Consider the following 24706-nt stretch of genomic DNA (forward strand, 5'->3'; position numbering starts at 1 on the left):
ATCAATTACCTATAACTCAAATATGATAATATATTTTATCATCTGGAATTATAATATGATTGAACTCTTGATATTGAAGATTTCTACCAATGAAAGATATGTATTTCTCCTCTCCAAGTTACTTAACCTCTGTATTTTTATTACCATCTTAATTTACTTGTATATGTATTTCTTAAGATACCAGTGAGGTTCATGTAGCTTCTTTGTCCAAATTACTACTCCACCTTTTTTTTTCCTATGTGCTTATTTAGTTTGTAGTATTAAAAGCTTCGCAGGTGATCTTAGTAAATAAAAATTACAAGCTTTTGTTTATCACATAATTAAGGTGATAATTGACTCTAATATTGGTAGGGCGATATATATATATATATATATATTGTGATTTGATAGAACAATTGTCAGTAGTTTTAAGCCTTTCCTGCATCCACATTGTTGTCATCTAAATTCCACCAACTACATCTTTCCTTCTCCGCCGGTAACCATGCAACCTATCCAATCTTCATCTCTCCGGCCATCTCCGGTTGACCCATTTCTCAAAACCATACCCCAATTCACCAATGTAAAGCCATTGAGACCCAAAAGAACCCCTTTTATCTCAGCTTCATCCACTACAGTTTCAGCCTCAACAAGGGAAACAGACCCCAAAAAGCGTGTTGTTATAACTGGCATCAATCTGACTCCACCTTAACCTTCTATTATGAAGTTTGTTATGAAGATTCATCCTGTGGAAACTGTATTAGATATGACTACCAGATTTATGTCAATATACATTTCTACTTAAAAATAGTTATTTAGAAAGCCAGAATATTGTTCTTTACAAGATGTACTTTTCTGTGTGTCAAAATTACCTACATATTTCTCACAATTACTTCCTTCTTTTTTTTCCTTCTCAATTAGTACTGCGGCCTTGGAAAGGTGTAAAAAGCGTATTGAACTTATTGCAAACACTCTACAACTAGAAGGATTTTCGCGTATTGATGCGTTTGTTCATGCTGACACTGGCGAGGTATGTTATTGCTGAGATTCTTTTCAGTTGATTGAACAATAATGGAAGTGAATCTAATAATTAATAGTTAATAACATCATTAAGGAAATGTGACTTTTCCAGCAAGTTGCAGTTCATGATGTGCCTCTTGAGATACTTGTTACACACTCATGTTAATTATACGAGTGCACAGAGATTTACCATGTGGTTTAGAAGGCTGTAGTACTCTACTAAAATTTTCAAAGTATTCATCGTTTTTATGCTCTATTTCTGTATACCTGTAGAACCAATTAAGTTGATACAAGATAAATATAAGAGGTTGAATCACCTGTCGAAACTGGTCGTTTGCGGTTGAATTGGGGCCAAAGTATCATTTTAGAGGCAATATTTATTGTTGAGTTAATTCAGTAGTAGAACTTCAGGAGATCAGAACTTAATAAATGGATTTCTGCAAACTGCAACACTTAACATGCCATACAATTGATAGAATTAATGTAAATAAGATAACTATTTGCTGATGTGTTATAAGATTTAATTGGGGGTATGGTTGTTTTGCGGTCACAAGTACTGATTATCGAAGTGAATATAGTTCCACGAATGACTCCTTCCACCATTTTCATTCATCAGGTGATGTATCTGCTTCTTCTTCAATGACCACATATATTTTCAATTTTGGACCAACTTTATGCAATTTGTAATCATCCACAAGAGGACTATATACAATGTCATAGATATATAAAAAAAAGGGGGGGGGGGGGGTTCAGTGAGTAATTCGAATAAGTGAAACTTCAACGATTGACATTATCGTGTTTGTTGTATTTAGGCACTTTCAGAGCAACCTCCCCTGTATCCGCAACAGTTCTTCCGCACGTTGCTTGATCTGGCATCAAAGAGATCTATGTGAATATAATTATATCAGAAGATTTCAGGTTGTTCATTTCTCTCTTACTATCTGTTGTCCATCCATCATTTTCCTTCCTATGTTGTATGTTAATTCAAGACTTTTTGTAAAAATGTTGCCGATTTTGTGATTGCACTGGCCATGTGTGTTTTCATTATATTATTTACTTGGTATGACATTGCTGTTGTCAAAATATATTTATGTGAACAATTTAACAGTGGCAATAACTTAATTTTACAGTTTTTTTAATACATTAAAAAATGATTTATAGTTTAAGATTTTTTGTAGACAACAGATTTTAAAAGTCTTAGGTTCGGCTTAAGTATATGAACAACCTCTGTACATTTTGAACTGAACCCGAGGAGAGGATAAAGTAATGAACTCGCACTATGTCTTCACAACAAAGCCTGACATACTGTTCAACCGTGAAGTTACTTCCATGCTGCTCCGTCGTTTTGATGTATTTAAACCATGGGTTGCTGATTTTGTATAATATTGCTGCGGAATTTTAGACTAAGCTATTTCTTACATTTCTGATCAAATTTCAGTCTACTGTTGCTATGTGTCGAGCTAAATTTTGCTACACTTTTGGATATATTTGAGCCATTGGTTTGCCTATATATTTGGCTAAACTTTGCTGCACTTTAAAGTTAGCTAACTGCTGCGTTTTTTTCAAAATATTGCTGCTACGAATGATGCACTTTGGACAGAAGTTGAGGCTTAAGGATTGCTGCATTTTTGCTAAACTATTGGTGGCTAGAGATGCACTGCATGCATTCCTACATTATTTCTACAATGAAAACATTGAATACTCTATGTATGGTATTACAACAAATCTTGCTTGCTCCCGAGAACCCCGACCGTTTGCCATTACAGTCATGTTCCTCCACTTGTCCTGAACAACATCAATAAGTATGAATAGGAAAGCATATTAACACCACATGCATTGATAGGAAACTAAAATTAAGACTAGACCTCACAACTATATCTGGTTCAAATAACATCCAAACTTCCTCTGCACTAAATATAATTATCTAATGAAAAAAATTATAGAAGGAACCCTACTTTGAGATCTACATTTGAACGCAAACACAATACTCCATTAAATTCTTCCCAACTTTAAAGGCAGCTTCTTCTTCTGAAGTCCACTTTTGCTTAGGTGCAACCATCAATCACTGAGGGAGGAAACTTCAGAACAACCTACTGAAAGGACCCATAACAATGTATCAACAGACCATCTTAAGAAGATAAATTGCGCCATATATAAGACAGTTAATGGTTGTCATGCATATCGAAATCCAAATTAGCTTGAGTAATCAACATGTAAATCGGCTTCATTTGGAGAAAAGTAGACGCGTATATAGTTAAGTTAACCTTAATAAACATAAACCTTGACGAGAATGCCATTCATTGCATAAATGCATAAAATAAAACCAGAAACAACTCCAGACAAAACTACATACAATGGTGTTAGATAAGTATATACTAAATTAATTCATGTCTATTAAACGTGTTTGTGATATGTACTATGGAATTATAAAGGTACGCATTATAATAATCATGTTTGTTCAACTTGTTTGCTGTTAAATTTTCCTAGTCCAGGAAAAAAGAGAACCAAGTTTCTGCCATAATGATTCAACTCCTAAAAGTCCAAATGTTTTATCAATACTATAAGTTGTTGGCATCCGTTTTACCTTCAATAGCATCTTATTCATGCTTTTAGCTATGAAGTGATATTTTTTGACCTTGAGCCAATTTTTAATAACATTAGTTAAGGAATGGGTGCCTATAGATTTTAATTTCAACAAAATATTTGTTTAAACACTTCTGTTTAGAATTTTAGGGAGAAGAAGAGGTGTTTGTATAATAGTTGCGCATTTTAACGATAATTTGCTTCTTATTTTTAAATAATGTTTCAAGTTCTTCCCCTTTCATTGTTTTAGCTGTCATTACATTTAAAGATTATCGATATCTCAATATTTGCCTCTGTAAAACTAAATGTTATTAGTTAAATAATTGTGCTTGTTTGTCTTATTCTCATTCTAATTTTTATTTTCGTGAACGCTGCATTGATATTTCTCAATGTATGCCCTTTTTCTCCCACTTATGTATGTATTTTTTCCATATTGCATTAAATTGTAAATTAGTTTGACAAATCATGAAATAATTGAAACAGGAATGGAAGAAAATAGAGATAATGTGTCTGCCAAAGAAAGAACTTCTGAGAGAAATTTGCGTCGTCGTACCAGATATGCACAGATGTCACTAGAGAGAAAGCAATTATTTTTATCCGAGCTAAGAGAAAAAAGGGCTAAGTCAAAAAGACAAAAACACCTTCATCAATCAAATACTACTGCCGCTCTTACAATCAGTAGTTCTTCATTATCGCCTCAAGAAGGTTAGCTGAGCATATTCTTATCTTCCTTCTATCTTCTGAATATCTAAAACTATAGTTAGACGCTACTACTCTTACTATAGCTATTTTCCTCATTTTGTAGTTGAAGCTTCTGAAGCCACAAGCCTACCAGTTACTTTAACTACAGGACATCATCAATCAAATAGTACTGGCGCCCTTACAATCAACACTTCTTCGTTATCTCCTCAACAAGGTTAGGTAACCATATTTTACGTAAATCTGTTGTAAAAAAAACCAAAATTCTGTTAGTAATTTTCACGTATAGGATCAAACATAATGGATGCCTAGAGCACTTTTGAGAAATAATAGCTGAAATTTTCCTATTGGGTTGGGGGTTATCGAATCTTCACAGTTCACATGAGTTGCTTCTCCTCCGCCTTTACTTCGTTTGATCTGCTAAGAGTTTGGTTTCCATATTGTGCTTTGTTCTATTTTTTATATGATTATATATGAATTATTTGTGTATATTGCTGCTAAGTGAATGGTTTGTCAATTACAAATAAACACTTCTTAGCCGTAGGATGCCCAACATTTTATTTGTGGGAAAAATATCATATCATTATAACAACATTTGCTTAGAAATAGGTATAAAAAAATTGTTCAGTTCATTACATGTCAAGTATTAATTCCGGAAGTCATTACATGTTGTTTAATTCTTCCAAGAAATGCTCTTTTACAAAGCTTTGATAATTCTACACTCATATAAATAATTTTATGTTGCTGCCAGAGACATTTTGTCCTTACCACAGTAGTAAATGATTCTGAGTCGTTGGGATGAATCATAAGCTGCAACTCTATGTTCTCCTCTAATATAATCAATATTTCCTTAAAATATACCATCTAAAATATACATGTAGAGGACAGTTGATGTTGTATGCGCCAAGATTAAACTATGGAGACAAGCAATCATTTATTTGTTGAATGTGAATATGCTACAAAAGTAAGAGATACAACAACTGAATGGATAAAAGTCAGTCTACCTACAAGAGGTTCCAAGGAAACAGTAGAAATTATCAAGATAAAACATTGGAAAAGTTTGAAGAAGCAAGTGATAGCAGCTATGTGGGGAGGAAAGTAAGGAATTGGAAACACTTCAAAGGAGTGCATATGCAGTATACAGAGATAGTGAACACAATTAATAGAGAAATGGGTGAAACAATATAATGTTCAATAATACAAAAAAGCCAAGTAGGTGTAGTCGTTTTTTGGCAAAATTATGTAATTACATGTTTTTACTTTTCCTCAATATGTTGAGGTTTGGATGATTATAAGTCTCTTTTATGGTTTTTATGTTAATAATAATCACATTGGTTGCCAAAATACTTGAAGTTTTCTTTCAACCATCAGATGAAATCGTCTTGGTCACCATTTTATAGTCCCAACTTTGAAATGCGTCTTTTGAATATCTATAGATATAGTTTAACCCTTCATCTCACCTACTCTTACTAGAGGTTTTTTCCTCATTTTGTAGTTGAATCTTTCGAAGTTACAAATCTACCAGTTAATTTAACTATAGGAGAACATCAATTAAATAGTACTGGCGCCCTTACAATCGGCACTTCTTTGTTATTTCCTCAAGAAGGTTAGCTAACCATATTGTTACCTTCCTTTCCTTCAATCTGTCTTCTCAATATCTACAGCTATAGTTAGCTGCTTCAGCTCAACTACTCTTACTAAAGTTATTTTCCACATTATGTAGTTGAAGCTTCTGAAGCTATAAACCTACCAGTTACTTCAACTAGAGGAGAAAGTATAGTTAATTGCTTATCTACCTTTGAAGTAGGTCAGTTCAGAAATATTACTTAAACTATTTTGACTATATTGATTTTTAATAATTGGCTAACTGTGTCTAAATATTTTTATTCCTGATACTAGGATCAACGTCGAGTGCATCTTATGCTGCAAGTAGATCAAGTTCAAGTCGTACTTCAAATAGAGGTATGCTTCTCTCTACCATAGTAAAAAAACACTATATGCCTTTATGTAACAAATAATTGCTTTTTACCATGCACAGGTAGAAATAAGTTAGAAGTAAATCTACAAAATGATAATTTATTGATAAAAGGTTACTTACTTTTAAAGAAAATTCCAAATTGCAAATTTTGTGCTGCAAAAAGATTTCAATATGAATCACCAGGTTTTTGTAGTAATAATGGATCAATTAGGCTAACTTCTCATAACATGCCTATTGAGTTGCGAAATTTGTTCTTAGGTGACTCCAAAGAATCCCAACATTTTCGAACTTATGGTAGAGCCTACAATAATATGTTTGCATTCACTTCACAGTACATTATGATAGAGAATTATCAAGGAGATATCGTGGCATCTATACATTTAAAGTCCAAGGACAAATGTATCACTTCATTGTCGATTTGATACCTTCAGGAGGAAAAGGAAAAAATTTACAATTATATTTCTATTATAATGAAAATGACCTAACAAACCGAATGGAATTATCAGATAATCTTAATGAGATAATTGTTACAAAGCTCATAGATCTACTAAAAGTTAATCCTTATTCTACTTTTTTAAGATCGCTAACAGCTCTTCCAAATTTATCTTAATTTTATATTGCTCTAAACTCAAGTTCCAATTTAGACCAGAGAACACATAACTTACCAGCTGCATCCGAAGTTGGGGCAATTTGGATTGAAGATCAATTAAATGATAAAATTTCCACACCACATATTAGAATTTACACTCATAGTAACAGAAGTCAATTGGTAAATTACTACTATGGATGTTATGATCCATTGCAATATCCACTGTTGTTTCCTTATGGTCAAAATGGCTGGCATTGTGGTATTAAAAAAATAAAGAAATACAATTATTCCAACAGACAAATTTACTGTGAATATGAGCAGCTACCAAGTATAATCAACATCACTTCTATTGATGGAGTCCTTGACATGGAATCTAAAGTTTTATCAAAAGGATTGAGAAAAAGAGAAACTGTTTCCCTTCGTGAATATTATTGTTATAAAATTCAAATAAGAGATGAAGAACCAAATGAAACTTTACATTCTAGAAGGGTATTTCAACAATACATAGTTGAGCAATATATAAAACTAGAGACACAAAGATTAGATTTTATCTTATTTAATCAAGATCTATTTAGAGTTGAAGCCTTCCAAGGAATCATTGATTTATTAAGGCAAGGAGAAAGAGATGCTTCCAATATTGGGAGACAAAAATTTCTTCCTGGTAGTTTCATTGGAGGTCCAAGAGATATGCGTCGAAGATATATGGATGCCATTGCTTTGGTACAACATTTTGGAAAACCTGACATATTTTTAACGATGACTTGCAATCCTTCTTGGCCTGAAATACAAGACCATTTACAACCAATGGAAGAAGTTCAAAATAGACCTGATTTAGAGTATTCAGAGCAAAAGTAGAAGAATTTAAAACTGATATTCAAAAAAGAAACATATTTGGAAAGGTTGCAGCTTTTATGTATACAGTTGAGTTTCAAAAAAGGGGTCTTCCCCATGCCCATCTTCTAATTATTCTTATGGATGGATATAAATTGTTAACACAAGAAGCATATGATAAAATTGTATGTGCTGAACTACCTGATCCCCATATTGATCATGATCTATACAAACTTGTGACCAAACATATGACTCATGGTCCCTGTGGATGTTTAAATCCTTCAAATTCATGCATGCAAAAAGAAGGAAAATGTAAATTCAAATATCCAAAACAACTTACTAAACAAACAACAAAAGGAAAGAATTCATATCCCCTTTACGAAAGACAAAAAATGATCACACCAATCCAAGTTAGAGGACACAACATTAATAATTCTTGGATTGTTCCGTACAATCCGTATTTACTGAAGAAATTTGGTTGTCATATGAATGTTGAAATATGTTCTGACATTAAGGCCGTCAAATACATTTACAAATATATTTGCAAAGGACATGATAAAATTGCATTTTCTGTAAATAATAATGATACTAACATAGAAATAGATGAAATAAAAGAATACCATTCTGCTAGATGGGTTTCTCCACGGAGGCTGCATGGCGTCTGCTTGCTTTTGCGATAAGTGAAATGACTCCAAGTGTTTGCCAGTTGCAATTGCATCTTGATGGACAACAATTTGTTTCTTTCAAAAATAACCAAACTGTTGATCAAATAATAAACAATCCAATCATTAAAAAAACGATGTTAACAAAATTCTTTCTTATGAACAAAATCAATAACGATGCTATAAATCTGAATTTACTGTATAAAGAGTTTCCTCAACACATTGTATGGTCATCATCATACAAAATGTGCTCGCATCGAAAACAACAACTTACTATCGGGCGTATTGTCACATGTCATCCAACCGAAGGAGAAAGATATTATCTTAGGTTGCTTCTAATGAATGTAAGAAGACCAACATCTTTCGAAGATCTTCGTACAATGAATGAAAGATGCTACACTACATTTAGAGAAGCTGCAGAAAAAAGAGGCTTATTACGTTCTGATAACAACTTAATTGATTGTATGTCTGAAGCACTCTGCTATCAAATGCCTTATAGTTTAACAAGACTATTTGCAACATTATTAGTTTATTCTAACCCTGGTAACCCAATAGATCTTTGGAAAAAATACGAAGACTCTATGTCAGAGGATTTTAAAACAATTCCAAATGTTACAAAAAATGATATTAAACTCTTAGTTTTAAATCATATCAATGAAGTTCTACTTTCAATGGGACATAACATAAATGAATTCAAAGATATATTTGGAAATCTTAGCTCTTCTAGAACAACTAATGATGCAAAAGAAATTTATTTTGAAAGAAATATAATAGTGTCTGAAGAAGATATACTTCTACAAAGCAAATTAAATATTGAACAAAAAAGAATATATAACATATTTCTTGAAAGAGTATATTCTAATAAATCAGGAGCTTTTTTCATTGATGGTCCTGGGGGAACTGGAAAAACATTTCTATATCGAGCTTTGTTGGTTGTTGTAAGAACAAAAGGATTCATAGCTTTGGCAACTGCAAGTTCTGGTGTGGCAGCTTCAATACTTCCGGGAGGACGAACAGCTCATTCACGTTTTAAAATTCCTGTTGACATCGATGACAATTTCACTTGCAATATTAGTAAACAAAGTTCGTTAGCGATTCTAATTCGAGATTCAAAACTAATTGTTTGGGATGAAGTCTCAATGGCAAAAAAAAACATGATTGAAGCTCTTGATACACTTCTAAAAGATCTTATGAATACAAAAGCACTGTTTGGTGGAAAAGTAGTAGTTTTGGGGGGGGGGGGGGGGGGCTTTAGACAAACACTTCCTGTTGTTCTTAGTGTAAAAAAAGAAGACTTTATAAATCAAAGTTTATTATACTCCCGTATTTGGAATCATCTTGAAAAATTGTCCTTATCTGAAAACATGCGTGCGAAAAAAAGATCCAGCATTTTGTGCATATTTAATGAGAATTGGAAATGGACAAGAAAAAACTAACAATTGCAACAAAATTGAAATTCCCAATAATTTTATCATTCCCTTTACAGATGAAATAGAATCTTTAAATATTTTATTTAATGTTACTTATCCTAATTTGCGTACATTCTATTGTAATCCACCTTTTATGAATTCCCGTATTATTTTGACAACAAAAAATGATTTTGTTGATGAAATAAATGATATGCTTATACATCGATTTCCCGATGATGCTACAGTATATACGGCTATTGATGAAACTATAGAACCAAATGATCAATGCCAATTTGAAGATTTTTTGCATACCTTACATCCTGCTAACTTACCACCGTATAGATTAACTTTGAAAAAAAATTGTCCAGTTATATTATTAAGAAACTTAAATCCTACTGAAGGTTTATGCAATGGTACACGATTGATATGTCATGATTTTATGTCAAATGTTATTAGTGCTACTATTTGCAGTGGTGATTTTAAAGATAAACATGTCTTTATTCCAAAGATACCATTACTAGCATCACAAGATGAGCAACATCCAGTTCCCTTCAAAATAATACAATTTCCGATAAGATTATGTTTTGCTATGACTATAAACAAAGCTCAAGGTCAAACATTAGATTTTGTTGGAATATATTTGCGTGAACCAGTTTTTTCACATGGACAACTTTATGTTGCTTTATCTCGAGCAAAATGTTCAGACAATGTAAAAATGTTAATACGTCCACCAACTGCACAGGACACAGATGGTCATTCTACATATAATGTAGTTTATGACGAAATCATTCGAAAAGCATTGTCATGATACTTTTAAAAGTAATAAGTGCAACAAGTAAGTCCTTATGCTAGATGTTGTGAAATTTTGGATTCCTTTACTTCATTTGTTTTTAAAGCTAACTACAAGTTACACTGCAATCATATCACTTCAACATTTGAAGTTTTAAATTTCATCTTTCAATTCAAATTGTTCCTGTCCAATTACTCAAATTTGAAATTGTTGATTTTCACTAACCTAAATACTAACATTGCAGCAACAACTTTCCCTATATGGGTAACTATTTTTATAGTTCTAGATGAAGGAAATGACAGAGAAGAACTACCTCTTAATGCTTCAAATTTTCTTATTTCAGATTATACAAGTGCAAATAAGTGATGATGAGGTAATCAAAATTTCCAGTCATTACGTTAAACCAACTAATGCTCTTAACTTTTTTCACTGATCAGTCAATTTTCTTGCTTTTCTTCTCTGTTTGTTTATTATTTAACTTCTCGCATCTCATTTTGATGTTGAATATCTATTAAATTTTAGCCTTTCGCTGATTCTTTTTTTGTGTTGTATTTTGAGCCGCTGTTTTTTCTGTTTTTTCACCAGATTTCACTCAATGGTTGCTATATGTTTCTTCTTCAGTGTTCCAACATTTAACATATATGTTTTGCTGAGTTTATTTGGGCTTTTTTTCTTCGCTCTTTTGGATTATTTTTATTTAATGATGTTGTTAGTGTACTATATAAACTTGAAAAATCTGCGTTGTCAGCTTCTCCTTCTTCTCTTGCTTCTTCTATGATTTTTCCTCATTTTAATATGTTTGATGCTATTTTTTAAAAAATTTCAACTGTTTTAACATCTTTTTATGACGCTGAGAAAGACAAAAGAAGTATTGTCCGTTATTTCTTCACTTTTGTGTGGGTCGCTGGATCTATTTTCTTAGCAATTTGCTGATTACATTTTACAGTTTACACTTTAGGTTTACGTTTTACTTCAACCTACCCCCTCATTTTATCTTATGTTTTTAGGATTATGATTTTCATAGTTGATTCCTTTATATAACTTATAACTAAGATTTAAAACTGTTTAAGTGAAATATTTCTACAGCCAGTTCATTTGACGTTTCCATTGGACGATTCAAAATTTGATAAAGCTTAAGTTTGATTAGGATTACAATTATTAAATTACAATGAAAATAAGTTGGTGAATAATTTTTTTTGAAAAAAATCATTCCTAATTGTCATGACATTCTATAGTATAATGCAAAATTATGTACCTTACTATTGTTAGTTCCTACATTGCATCTCTCTGTTATATTTTCCATCTTGATGAAGTATTATATTGGGTATAATACTACATTACTACTTAATTATATAGTATATTTGTCGTCTTTTATCATGACAAGTTAAGTGGGCTAATATTGAGCCTCTCTACCTCGCAGTTGTAGTGGTATTCTCCTAAGAGAGTAGAGAAATTTCAAGATTAAAATCTCTCATTAGGATTTTTTCCCATTTTCCATTTGTAACACTTGCCATGAGGTGACATGATTCAATAAAAACTAACTCAGGTACACATTTCAAAAATCTCATTCTTCAGATTTATACAGTGTTTTTTCATTATTGCCTCTCTATTTCTTAAAACGTAAAATGAAGATGCCATATAATTATATGTATGATTGTGAATTCATGATTCAAGGTCTCTTTTCTTCAATGTCTTAAAAGAATGTTAATGCTTCATTTCAAATGTTACATTCACTGATGAAGAAATCTTGATTTGTTTTTCTTATTCTTTACTCTCTTTTACATTGAGATTTTTCACCTTCTATGTCTTCTTGCTACACAGTTACCCCAGTGAATTCAACACCTGAAGCATTAGATGCACTGAACACTTATGGATGGTATATAGGTATCGTACTTTCTGAAGCCTCCCTTCTTATTTTCAATGATTTTTTAGTTTCACCAAGCTGGACATCAATTTAAAACACAATGTTGAGTGAGCTCTTTTTCATTTTATTTTTCTAACTGAAGTAGTAGAAATCATGTACAAGATATCCTTTATTGCGTAATGTATCTTTTCTTTTCCTCTTTCATTCTCTTGTGGATGTGAAAATCATCATTGGTTGTCTATAGTCTTAGAATTTCATGTATTTATAATTTTGGGAAGGTATCGATTATACTCGATGTCAAAAAAAAATACATTTGTTCTGAGGATCAAAAGAGAGACGAATCATGATAAAATGATGGATAAATTAGAATCTATGTTTTGGAGGATTTCAACTTTCAACTGGAGTTCACCATATATGGAAGCATATAGTTCCTATATTTACGGGTTTACGCCTCAGATGGAAGATGACTACTCTGATTTGCCATTTTGAGAAGCAGAAATCTGAAACCTTTTGTTAATCAAGTATCAACTCCTGATTTATCTACTTTTATGTTTTGGAAAGTTGAAGGAATTATATGTTAGAGGGGAGACCATTCAGCATTGTTCAGTTTCCTTTGTGTTGCTTCTGTAATTTCTTTATTTTCTTTTCCTTCTGCAATGAACTTGTCATCCTCTATGTAAAGAATGTTTCTTGTACTTTTCATACATCAATCACAGTCGAATTATGAGTCAAAGCTATAGTACAGTTGCTATTGTTCTTGTAGAAACTCCATTGATTTATGTAATTAACTAGGTCTATTGCAACGACATCACAATTATCTTTATTATTATTAACTTATAGTTGTATACTTTCCCATGTAAATTATCATGTGTAATTTAGTGCCGCTTCTTACATTACCCAAAATATGTAGCTGAGAGCCTGTTGTATGCCCAATAGCTTCTTCGCAGGAGTAGCGGTTTTCAAGTGCTGCAACTCATCTGCATGCACAAAAGGTATTTGGTTGTGGAGTTCACCTTTAAGGAGAATGTAACGACCCGTTTAGTCGTTTTGAGCAGCAGACTTTATTTCTGGAAAAACTGGCAGAAGCGACGGTCCCCACGACGGACCGTCATGGTCACGACGGACCGTCGCAGGGTCTCGTTTCAAAACACTTAGAAAATCTGAAATTGGGTACTAAAAATCGACTCTCTGAACTTTGTGACGGAATGGCAGGACGGACCGTCACAGGTGTGACGGACCGTCACAGACCCTTGGTGGAAATTTGGGTCTCTGAACTCTGCGACGACCTGCAGGACGGACCGTCGCAGGCACGACGGCCCGTCACAGGTTGCGCAAATCCCAGGCAGAATCGGATTTCCTTACACGTTTTAAGGGACGTTTGGGACTATTCTTTCCTTAATTATAGATTTCGTGGGTTTATATTAATAACTCAAATTCTTGGGGGTTAAAAGAGGTAACCCTAAGTTAATTAGTGGGGTATTATTGCCATCTTTTATTCTTAATTATATGTTAATTTGGGGTAAAAGAAAGAGGGTTTTGAATAAGAAAAGAGAAAAGAAAAAAGAGAGATAGATTGATCGATTGAGGGAGAGAGAGAAACGATCGAGAATAAGAGGAAAACATCAAAGCTTGGGAGATTGCTTGTTGATTCCAATTCTTCGGTGGAGGTAGGTTATGGTTTTCATGCTTTCATAGTAAACTCTTAATAGAGAATGATATGTATTGGTAGTATTGTAAACCCTACTATATGTTTAATTGTATGTTTGCGTGAATATGATTATGTGATTGTAATAAGATAAGCATGATGAAAATATTGAATCCCAAATCTTGAAAGGAAACTTTAATATACATTATTAATGATGATGCCTTGGTATAGAAGAAGGCTTGATGAATTAAAGTAATGGGATTGATGATGCCTTGGTATAGAAGAAGGCTTGATGAATTAAAGTAATGGGATTGATGATGCCTTGGTATAGAGAAGGCCTGATGATTTACAGAATGAATTAGGGGATTGGGTGTCACGAACCGACACGTAGAATTAGGGGATCGGGTGTCATGAACCGACACATAGAATTAGGGGATCGGGTGTCACGAACCGACACGTAGAATTAGGGGATCGGGTGTCACGAACCGACACGTAGAATTAGGGGATCGGGTGTCACGAACCGACACGTAGAATTAGGGGATCGGGTGTCACGAACTGACACGTAGAATTAGGGGATCGGGTGTCACGAACCGACACGTAGATATAGGGGATCGGAGTGTCACGTACCGACACAAGAGGAATAATGAATATGAGGGATCGGAGTGTCACGTACCGACACAAGAGAATTAAAGATAATGAATCTTGAAAGATGTTAATATACTCAATCTAACGAACATAATTCCAAAATGAGTAAGGTGTTGAGGCTTGAGCCCTCATGGATGAACTTGATGGTACTTATTGATGATTATAATACTTGTTGTGGCTACATGTTGAGTTTTATAGTTGATTTACGATAATGTTGATATATATTGTTCCCTATTTTGAGTTGGCCGATGATATCTACTCAGTACCCGTGTTTTGTACTGACCCCTACTTTTATGTTTTCTTCTTGTTTATTTGTGGAGTACAGCAAAACGTGCCATCGTCTTCAACTCAACAGTAATTCAAGCCAGTCTTACTACATCGGAAATTCAGGGTGAGCTAATGCTTCTAGCTTGGACTGGATCTTCTTCTTCAAGTCTTGATGCCTTGAACTTCCGGCATGGACTAGCTTCTTATGTATTTTTAGCTTTTAGAATACTCTTAGTTTAGTCATTTGATTGTAGATGTTCTTGTGATGATGACTTCCAGGTTTTGGGAATAATAGATGTTGAATATTGATAGTTATTGAATTGGTTTTATTAATGAGTTTAAGTCTTCCGCATTATTTTCTGTTGTTATTACATTGAAATGTTAAGGTTTAGATTGGTTGGTTCGCTCACATAGGAGGGTAAGTGTGGGTGCCAGTCGCAACCCGGTTTGGGTCGTGACAAACTTGGTATCAGAGCATTAGGTTCGTTGGTCTCATCACACAAGAAAAGATCTAGTAGAGTCTTAAGGAACGGTAGGGGGACGCCCTTACTTTTCTTTGAGAGGCTATAAGACTTTAGGAAAATTTCACTCTTTCATTCTTTCTTTCGTGCTACTACTTGAGTCCAATTGGTATCTAGGTAATACAAATTGGTATCTGACCATCTTCACTCTCTTTCGCGGATGGTTAGAACTAGAGCAACGACTGCGCCAACACTAACATCGGCAAGACAAGAAGCGTCTGAGCCAGCCACAGGGGCTGTGGCTCGAGGAAGAGTAGCGGCAAGAGGCCGTGGTAGAGGTCGTGGGAGGACGTCCTCTAGAGGAAGAGGACGAGCATCTAGCCCATCTGATACTAGGGCGGTGACTCGTCCACCGACTGAAGAAGTAGTAAGAGAGGGTGAGGAAGGGGAAACTGAGCAAGTGCAGAATGAGGAACTACCACCCCAACCTACCCCAGAGATGATAAATCAGGTTCTTGCTTATCTTAGTGGGTTATCTGATCAAGGTCAAACACCTCCAGTGTTTTCTGCACCAGCACCTCAGGGTCCAGAAGTACAACAGTCAACTGTTGCGGCTCCCCGCATGGATGTTCCATTGGAAATAGGCACGTTTCCTCGTCTGACTACAAGGCCTATAATGACAAATGATCAACATGAACTTTTCAGTAAGTTCTTGAAGTTGAAACCTCCAGTCTTCAAGGTTGCTGAATCTGAGGATGCCTATGATTTTCTGGTTGACTGTCATGAGCTACTACACAAGATGGGTATAGTAGAACAGTTTGGTGTTGAGTTTGTGACTTATCAGTTTGAAGGGAACGCCAAAATGTGGTGGCGGTCACATGTTGAGTGTCAACCAACAGAGGCACCACCTATGACTTGGGCCTCATTCTCTAGCTTGTTCATGGAGAAGTATATCCCCCGAACCTTGAGGGATAGGAAAAGGGATGAGTTCCTGAGCCTAGAGCAAGGTAGGATGTCGGTTACTGCATATGAGGCTAAGTTTCGTGCATTATCAAGGTATGCCACCCAACTTTGTTTCAATCCACAAGAGCGGATTCGCCGTTTTGTGAAGGGGTTGAGATCAGAGTTGCGGATTTCAGCCTTACAGGTAGCGGCTACAGCGAAATCCTTTCAAGAAGTGGTGGACTTCGTGATAGAGGTAGAGGGAGTGAAAAGCCCAACTTCAAGAGTTGTTGAGCAAATGCTTCAATAGACCAAGTGCATCTCCTTGGGGTGCTACGGTTTTGTTTGTGAAGAAGAAGGATGGGAGTTTTCGAATGTGCATAGACTACAGACAACTGAATAAGGTAACCATAAAGAACAAGTATCCTCTTCCTCGCATTGATGACTTGTTCGATCAGTTACAAGGTGCTTGTGTCTTCTCTAAGATTGACATGAGATCCGGTTATCATCAGTTGAAAATACGGGCAACGGATGTGCCAAAGACTGCTTTTCGAACAAGGTATGGGCATTATTAATTTGTAGTGATGTCTTTTGGTCTTACGAATGCCCCTGCTGCGTTCATGAGCTTGATGAACGGGATTTTTAAACAATATTTGGACCTCTTCGTGATCGTATTTATTGATGATATATTGGTATACTCAAAGAGCAAGAAGGAACATGAAGAGCATTTGAGAATGGTATTGGAAATGTTGAGGGAGAAAAAGCTTTATGCCAAGTTCTCTAAGTGTGAGTTTTGGCTAGATGCAGTGTCCTTCTTGGGGCACGTGGTTTCTAAGGATGGAGTGATGGTGGATCCTTCTAAGATTGAGACAGTGAAGAATTGGGTAAGACCTACTAATGTGTCAGAAATAAGGAGCTTTGTTGGGTTAGCTAGCTACTACCGCCGATTCGTCAAGGGATTCTCTTCTATCTCTTCCCAATTGACGAACTTGACTAAGCAGAATGTCCCATTTGTATGGTCGGATGAATGTGAAGAAAGCTTTCAGAAGCTCAAGACTTTGTTGACTACCGCACCCATTCTCACCTTGCCAGTAGAGGGTAAGAACTTCATTGTTTATTATGATGCATCCTATTCTTGTTTGGGTGCAGTACTAATGCAAGAGAAGAGTGTGATTGCTTATGCTTCAAGACAATTAAAAGTGCATGAACGTAACTATCCCACTCATGATTTGGAATTGGACGCGGTAGTGTTTGCATTAAAACAATGGAGACACTATTTATATGGGGTTAAGTGTGAGGTCTACACGGATCATCGTAGCCTTCAGTATGTCTTTACTCAGAAAGATTTGAACTTAAGACAGAGGAGATGGATGGAGTTACTAAAGGACTACGATATCAATATCTTGTATCATCCGGGGAAGGCGAATGTTGTAGCTGATGCTTTAAGTAGGAAGGCGGGAAGCATGGGAAGTCTAGCTCACTTGCAAGCTTCTAGACGCCCATTGGCTAGAGAGGTTCAAACTCTAGCTAATGACTTGATGAGATTAGAAGTAAATGAGAAGGGAGGATTGCTGGCTTCGGTGGAGGCAAGATCTTCCTTTCTTGACAAAATTAAGGGAAGACAGTTCGATGATGAGAAACTGCGCAGAATCCAAGATAAGGTATTGCGAGGAGAGGCTAAGGAAGCACTAATAAATGAGGAAGGTGTTTTGAGAATCAAGGGAAGGGTATGTGTACCCCGCGTCGATGGTTTGATCAACACTATTCTGACAGAGGCTCATAGTTCAAGGTATTCTATACATCCGGGCGCAACCAAGATGTATCGTGACCTAAAGCAACACTTTTGGTGGAGTAGAATGAAGCGTGACATTGTGGATTTTATTGCCAAATGTCCAAACTTCCAACAAGTAAAGTATGAACACCAAAGGCCCGGAGGAACACTTTAGAGAATGCCCATTCCGGAATGGAAGTGGGAAAGAATTGCAATGGATTTTGTGGTTGGTCTTCCGAAGACAATGGGTAAGTATGACTCCATTTGGGTGATTGTTGATAGGTTAACTAAATCTGCTCATTTTATTCCAGTTAAGGTGACTTACAATGCCGAGAAGTTAGCCAAGATCTATATCTCAGAAATCGTTCGATTGCATGGGGTTCCACTATCCATCATATCAGATAGAGGTACGCAGTTTACTTCTAAGTTTTGGAAAACATTGCATGCGGAATTGGGTACTAGGTTGGACCTTAGTACCGCGTTCCATCCCCAAACCGATGGTCAGTCTGAGCGAACAATTCAAGTGTTGGAGGATATGCTTCGTGCGTGTGTGATAGAATTTGGTGGCCATTGGGATAGCTTCTTACCCTTAGCGGAGTTTTCATACAATAACAGCTATCACTCAAGCATTGATATGGCGCCAATTGAAGCATTGTATGGTAGGAGATGTAGGTCTCCCATTGGTTGGTTTGATGCGTTCTAGGTCAGACCTTGGGGTACTGATCTCTTGAGGGATTCGATGGAAAAAGTGAGGTCTATTCAAGAAAAGCTTCTAGCGGCGCAAAGTAGACAAAAAGAATATGCAGATCGAAAGGTTAGAGACTTAGAGTTCATGGAAGGTGAACAAGTCTTGTTGAAAGTTTCACCCATGAAAGGGGTGATGCGGTTTGGAAAAAGGGGTAAACTAAGTCCAAGGTACATTGGACCATTTGAAGTACTTAAGCGAGTAGGAGAGGTGGCTTATGAGTTAGCCTTGCCTCCAGGGCTGTCCTGAGTGCATCCGGTATTCCATGTGTCGATGATGAAAAGATACCATGGGGATGGAAACTACATTATCCGTTGGGATTCAGTTTTGGTTGATGAGAACTTGTCTTTTGAGGAGGAGCCTGTTGCTTTCTTAGATAGAGAAGTTCGCAAGTTGAGGTCAAGAGAGATTGCATCCATCAAGGTGCAATGGAAGAATCGACCGGTTGAAGAAACCACTTGGGAGAAGGAGGAAGATATGCAAGAAAGATACCCACATCTGTTTAAAGATTCAGGTACTCCTTTTCGCCCTGGTTTTCCTTCTTTTGATCGTTCGGGGATGAACGATGGGTAAATTGGTATCTAATGTAACGACCCGTTTAGTCGTTTTGAGCAGCAGACTTTATTTCTGGAAAAACTGGCAGAACCGTCGTGGTCACGACGGACCGTCGCAGGGTCTCGTTTCAAAACACTTAGAAAATCTGAAATTGGGTACTAAAAATCGACTCTCTGAACTTTGTGGTGGAATGGCAGGACGGACCGTCACAGGTGTGACGGACCGTCACAGACCCTTGGTGGAAATTTGGGTCTCTGAACTCTGCGACGACCTGCAGGACGGACCGTCGCAGGCACGACGGCCCGTCACAGGTTGCGGAAATCCCAGGCAGAATCGGATTTCCTTACACGTTTTAAGGGACGTTTGGGACTATTCTTTCCTTAATTATAGATTTCGTGGGTTTATATTAATAACTCAAATTCTTGGGGGTTAAAAGAGGTAACCCTAAGTTAATTAGTGGGGTATTATTGCCATCTTTTATTCCTTATTATATGTCAATTTGGGGTAAAAGAAAGAGGGTTTTGAATAAGAAAAGAGAAAAGAAAAGAGAGAGATAGATTGATCGATTGAGGGAGAGAGAGAAACGATCGAGAAGAAGAGGAAAACATCAAAGCTTGGGAGATTGCTTGTTGATTCCAATTCTTCGGTGGAGGTAGGTTATGGTTTTCATGCTTTCATAGTAAACTCTTAATAGAGAATGATATGTATTGGTAGTATTGTAAACCCTACTATATGCTTAATTGTATGTTTGCGTAAATATGATTATGTGATTGTGATAAGATAAGCATGATGAAAATATTGAATCCCAAATCTTGAAAGGAAACTTTAATATACATTATTAATGATGATGCCTTGGTATAGAAGAAGTCTTGATGAATTAAAGTAATGGGATTGATGATTCCTTGGTATAGAAGAAGGCTTGATGAATTAAAGTAATGGGATTGATGATGCCTTTGTATAGAGAAGGCCTGATGATTTACAGAATGAATTAGGGGATTGGGTGTCACGAACCGACACGTAGAATTAGGAGATCCGGTGTCACGAACCGACACGTATAATTAGGGGATCGGGTTTCACGAACCGACACGTAGAATTAGGGGATCGGGTGTCATGAACCGACACGTAGAATTAGGGGATCGGGTGTCACGAACCGACACGTAGAATTAGGGGATCGGGTGTCACGAACCGACACGTAGAATTAGGGGATCGGGTGTCACGAACCGACACGTAGAATTAGGGGATCGAGTGTCACGAACCGACACGTAGATATAGGGGATCGGAGTGTCACGTACCGACACAAGAGGAATAATGAATATGAGGGATCGGAGTGTCACGTACCGACAAAAGAGAATTAAAGATAATGAATCTTGAAAGATGTTAATATACTCAATCTAACGAACATAATTCCCAAATGAGTATGGTGTTGAGGCTTGAGCCCTCATGGATGAACTTGATGGTACTTATTGATGATTATAATACTTGTTGTGGCTACATGTTGAGTTTTATAGTTGATTTACGATAATATTGATATATATTGTTCCCTATTTTTAGTTGGCCGATGATATCTACTCAGTACCCGTGTTTTGTACTGACCCCTACTTTTATGTTTTCTTCTTGTTTATTTGTGGAGTACAGCAAAACGTGCCATCGTCTTCAACTCAACAGTAATTCAAGCCAGTCTTACTACATCGGAAATTCAGGGTGAGCTAATGCTTCTAGCTTGGACTGGATCTTCTTCTTCAAGTCTTGATGCCTTGAACTTCCGGCATGGACTAGCTTCTTATGTATTTTTAGCTTTTAGAATACTCTTAGTTTAGTCATTTGATGGTAGATGTTCTTGTGATGATGACTTCCAGGTTTTGGGAATAATAGATGTTGAATATTGATAGTTATTGAATTGGTTTTATTAATGAGTTTAAGTCTTCCGCATTATTTTCTGTTGTTATTACATTGAAATGTTACGGTTTAGATTGGTTGGTTCGCTCACATAGGAGGGTAAGTGTTGGTGCCAGTCGCATCCCGGTTTGGGTCGTAACAACTCTTGATGGAATAGAATACAACTTATTACTGCTGGACACAGAAGGAATTGATGCTTATGATCAAACGGTTAGTTTCCACCCTTTTAACATTATTGGTTTTCTAAAGGAGGATACTAACCTAGAACATGCTATATGTTTATATATTACATTGTCATACCTTTGTATAGCTAAACTTTTCACAAACTAAAGGAACTAGCTCTATAACTCCAGAACATGCCTTGTTTTTTCCTCTGTCCTTTCTATCCTTCCTGTCACTGACTTTTGCCTTTTATAAATTTTTGTTTTATTGTTGTCTCAAAAAATTTCTGTTTTTTTTTGCTTTTTGACAGGGTACATATAGCACAAAGATATTCTCCCTGGCAGTCCTTCTTTCAAGTATGTTTGTATATAACCAGGTTAGGAGCACTGAAACTTGGATTTCGTTTGCTTCTTTTGATATGCGATTTTCAACCCTTCTGCCTCAGGATTCAGTAAATTTCCTTGTTGCTACAGTCAGTTTGTTTGTTAGTTGTCCTGATAATCTCTTTAATCCTGTAATTTAGATGGGAGGTATCGATGAAGTTGCGCTTGACTGCCTCTCTCTTGTCACTGAAATGACTAGGCATATTCGTGTTAGAGCCTCTGGAGGAAAGGCCAGTGCTTCTAAGCTTAGGCAGTTCTCCCCAGTCTTCATTTGGTTGCCTAGAGTAATTCACAATTTGTTTATTATCATTGTAGATTTTCTTCTGTTCTTGTTTATGAAACTATTAAAATACATTTTTCTTTTCTGCAAAAGGATTTTTATTTGGATTGGGTCAAGGATAACCGCAAAATAACTCCGCAGGACTACCTTAAACTTGCATTGAAGCCAGTTCAAGGTGGTGAGAAAGATGTTGCTGCTAAAAACGAGGTAACCACTTTACATGAATGTTTTGTTTGCTTTACTATGCTGTAATTATTAAATTTCTATTGTAACTTCCTCTATTTTTTGAACTGGTTTTTCTGAATTTGCACATGTTTTACTAAAAATAAAGAGAACTTGTACATGTTTTTATGCGATTTGGAAACCATCCTCCTTTTCCTTCTAATGAGTTAGCACTTAATGGTTGATTAACCATTGAGATTTTGACTGCATAATGATTTTACTTGATTTTTGCAGGAATCTGTCTTTTCTCAAAATCAATTCCACATGTTACATTATCTGTTTGCCCATACTCAAAACTTCACACTATTTACGCCCAACAACGATGGAGCTTAGTCTTGAAATAGTAAGTTCCTTCATAGCCACAATAGTGCTCATTATTTGATAATTCATGTTTTACCAAATGAAACATGTCTAACTTCTTAAAATGTTGTGATCATCACTTCTTCAATAAGGTTGGGATATAGGTCTAGAATGAATATATTCGTTCAGGAATTGTGTTCATTATTACTGCTCTGTCACGACCCAAATCCGGGCCGCGACTGGCACCCACACTTACCCTCCTATGTGAGTGAACCAACCAATCTAAACCTTAAAATTTCAATGTAATATCAACATAAAATAATGCGGAAGACTTAAACTCATTAATAAAATCAATAAATATTATTATCCCCAAAATCTGGAAGTCATCACCACAAGAACATCTATGATCAAAGTACTAATCTAAGAGTATTCTAAAAAGCTAAAACAAATAAAAGCTAGTCCATGCCGGAACTTCAAGGCATCAAGACATGAAGAGGAAGATCCAGTCCAAGCTAGAAGCATTAGCTCACCCTGATATCCGGAGTAATGAAGACTGCCTAGAGTTACGGTTGAGTCGAAGATGACGGCACGTTTGCTGCACTCCACAAATAAACAAGAAGAAAACATAAAAGTAGGGGTCAGTACAAAACACGGGTACTGAGTAGATATCATCGGCCAACTCAAAATAGAAAACAATATATACCAAGTAATATCATAAAATAAACTATGATACTCAACATGTAGCAACAACAAGTACTATATCATCAACAATCACCGTCAAGTTCACACATGAGGACTCAAGCCTCAATACCATACTCATTTGGGAATTATGTTCATTAGATTGAGTATATTAACATCTTTCAAGATTCATTATCTATATTTCTCTTGTGTCGGTACGTTACACTCCGCTCCCTCATATTCATTAATCCTCTTGTGTCGGTACGTGACACTCCGATCCCCTAAATCTACGTGTCGGTTCGTGACACCCAATCCCCTAATTCTACGTGTCGGTTCGTGACACCCGATCCCCTAAATCTATGTGTCGGTTCATGACACCCGATCCCCTAAATCTACATGTCGGTTCGTGACACCCGATCCCCTAAATCTACGTGTCGGTTCGTGACACCCGATCCTCTAATTCTACGTGTCGGTTCGTGACACCCGTTCCCCTAAATCTACGTGTCGGTTCGTGACACCCGATCCCCTAATTCTACGTGTCGGTTCGTGACACCCGATCCCCTAATTCTACGTGACGGTTCGTGACACCCGATCCCCTAAATCTACATGTCGGTTCGTGACACCCGATCCCCTAATTCTACGTGTCGGTTCGTGACACCCGATCCCCTAAATCTACGTGTCGGTTCGTGACACCCGATCCCCTAATCTCATTCTATCAACTCATCAAGCCTTCTCCCTTATCAAGGCATCATCAATCTCATTACTTTAGTTCATCAAGCCTTCTCCCTTACCAAGGCATCATCATTAAAAAGAGATTAGGTTTTTATCAAGATTTGGGATTCAATAACTTCATCATGCTTAATATAATCACAATTATATAGTCACGTTCATGCATGCATACAATTAAGCACATAGCAGGGTTTTACAATACTACCAATACATATCATTCTCTATTAAGAGTTTACTATGAAAGCATGAAAACCATAACCTACCTCCACCGAAGATTAGTGATTCAAGCAAGCAATTTTCTCAAGATCTTGGCTATCCTCTTCGTTTTTTACTTCTCTCGATCGTTTCTCTCTTTCTCCTCTGTTCTTTCTATTCTTTTCTTATTCAAACCCTCCTTCTTTTACCCTAATTAACATGTAATTAAGTGTAAAAGATGACAATAATAACCCACAATTTAACTCAAGGTTACCTTTTTTATCCCCCAAGAAATTGAGTTATTAATATAGACCCACGAAATATATAATTATAGCAGGAATAGTCAAAAACGCCCCTTTAAAAGTTAACCACAAATCCGACTCCGACTGGGATTACGCAACCTATGACGGCCCGTCGCACCTGCGACGG

At 36.2% G+C, this 24706-nt stretch overlaps 1 protein-coding gene across 36 annotated transcripts in view; it reads left to right on the forward strand.

Annotated features, from left to right (window-relative positions):
• LOC101251233 (uncharacterized) overlaps nucleotides 1–24706 on the forward strand; it is a 34931-nt gene that overhangs the window by 3720 nt on the left and 6505 nt on the right. For 3 of the 36 annotated variants that reach the window (XM_069293176.1, XM_069293177.1, XM_069293178.1), the window contains exons 2-9: nucleotides 898–1006; nucleotides 1809–1914; nucleotides 4063–4284; nucleotides 4385–4495; nucleotides 5774–5884; nucleotides 6002–6085; nucleotides 6178–6240; nucleotides 9209–10483. In XM_069293176.1, the coding sequence (XP_069149277.1) occupies nucleotides 4065–4284; nucleotides 4385–4495; nucleotides 5774–5884; nucleotides 6002–6085; nucleotides 6178–6240; nucleotides 9209–9774 (1155 nt within the window). In that variant the 5' untranslated portion in view covers nucleotides 898–1006; nucleotides 1809–1914; nucleotides 4063–4064 and the 3' untranslated portion in view covers nucleotides 9775–10483. The other 33 variants (XM_069293184.1, XM_069293185.1, XM_069293187.1 and 30 more) reach the window with 32 other exon arrangements.

Source organism: Solanum lycopersicum, chromosome 2, assembly GCF_036512215.1.
Source record: "Solanum lycopersicum chromosome 2, SLM_r2.1".
Lineage (NCBI taxonomy): Eukaryota > Viridiplantae > Streptophyta > Magnoliopsida > Solanales > Solanaceae > Solanum > Solanum lycopersicum.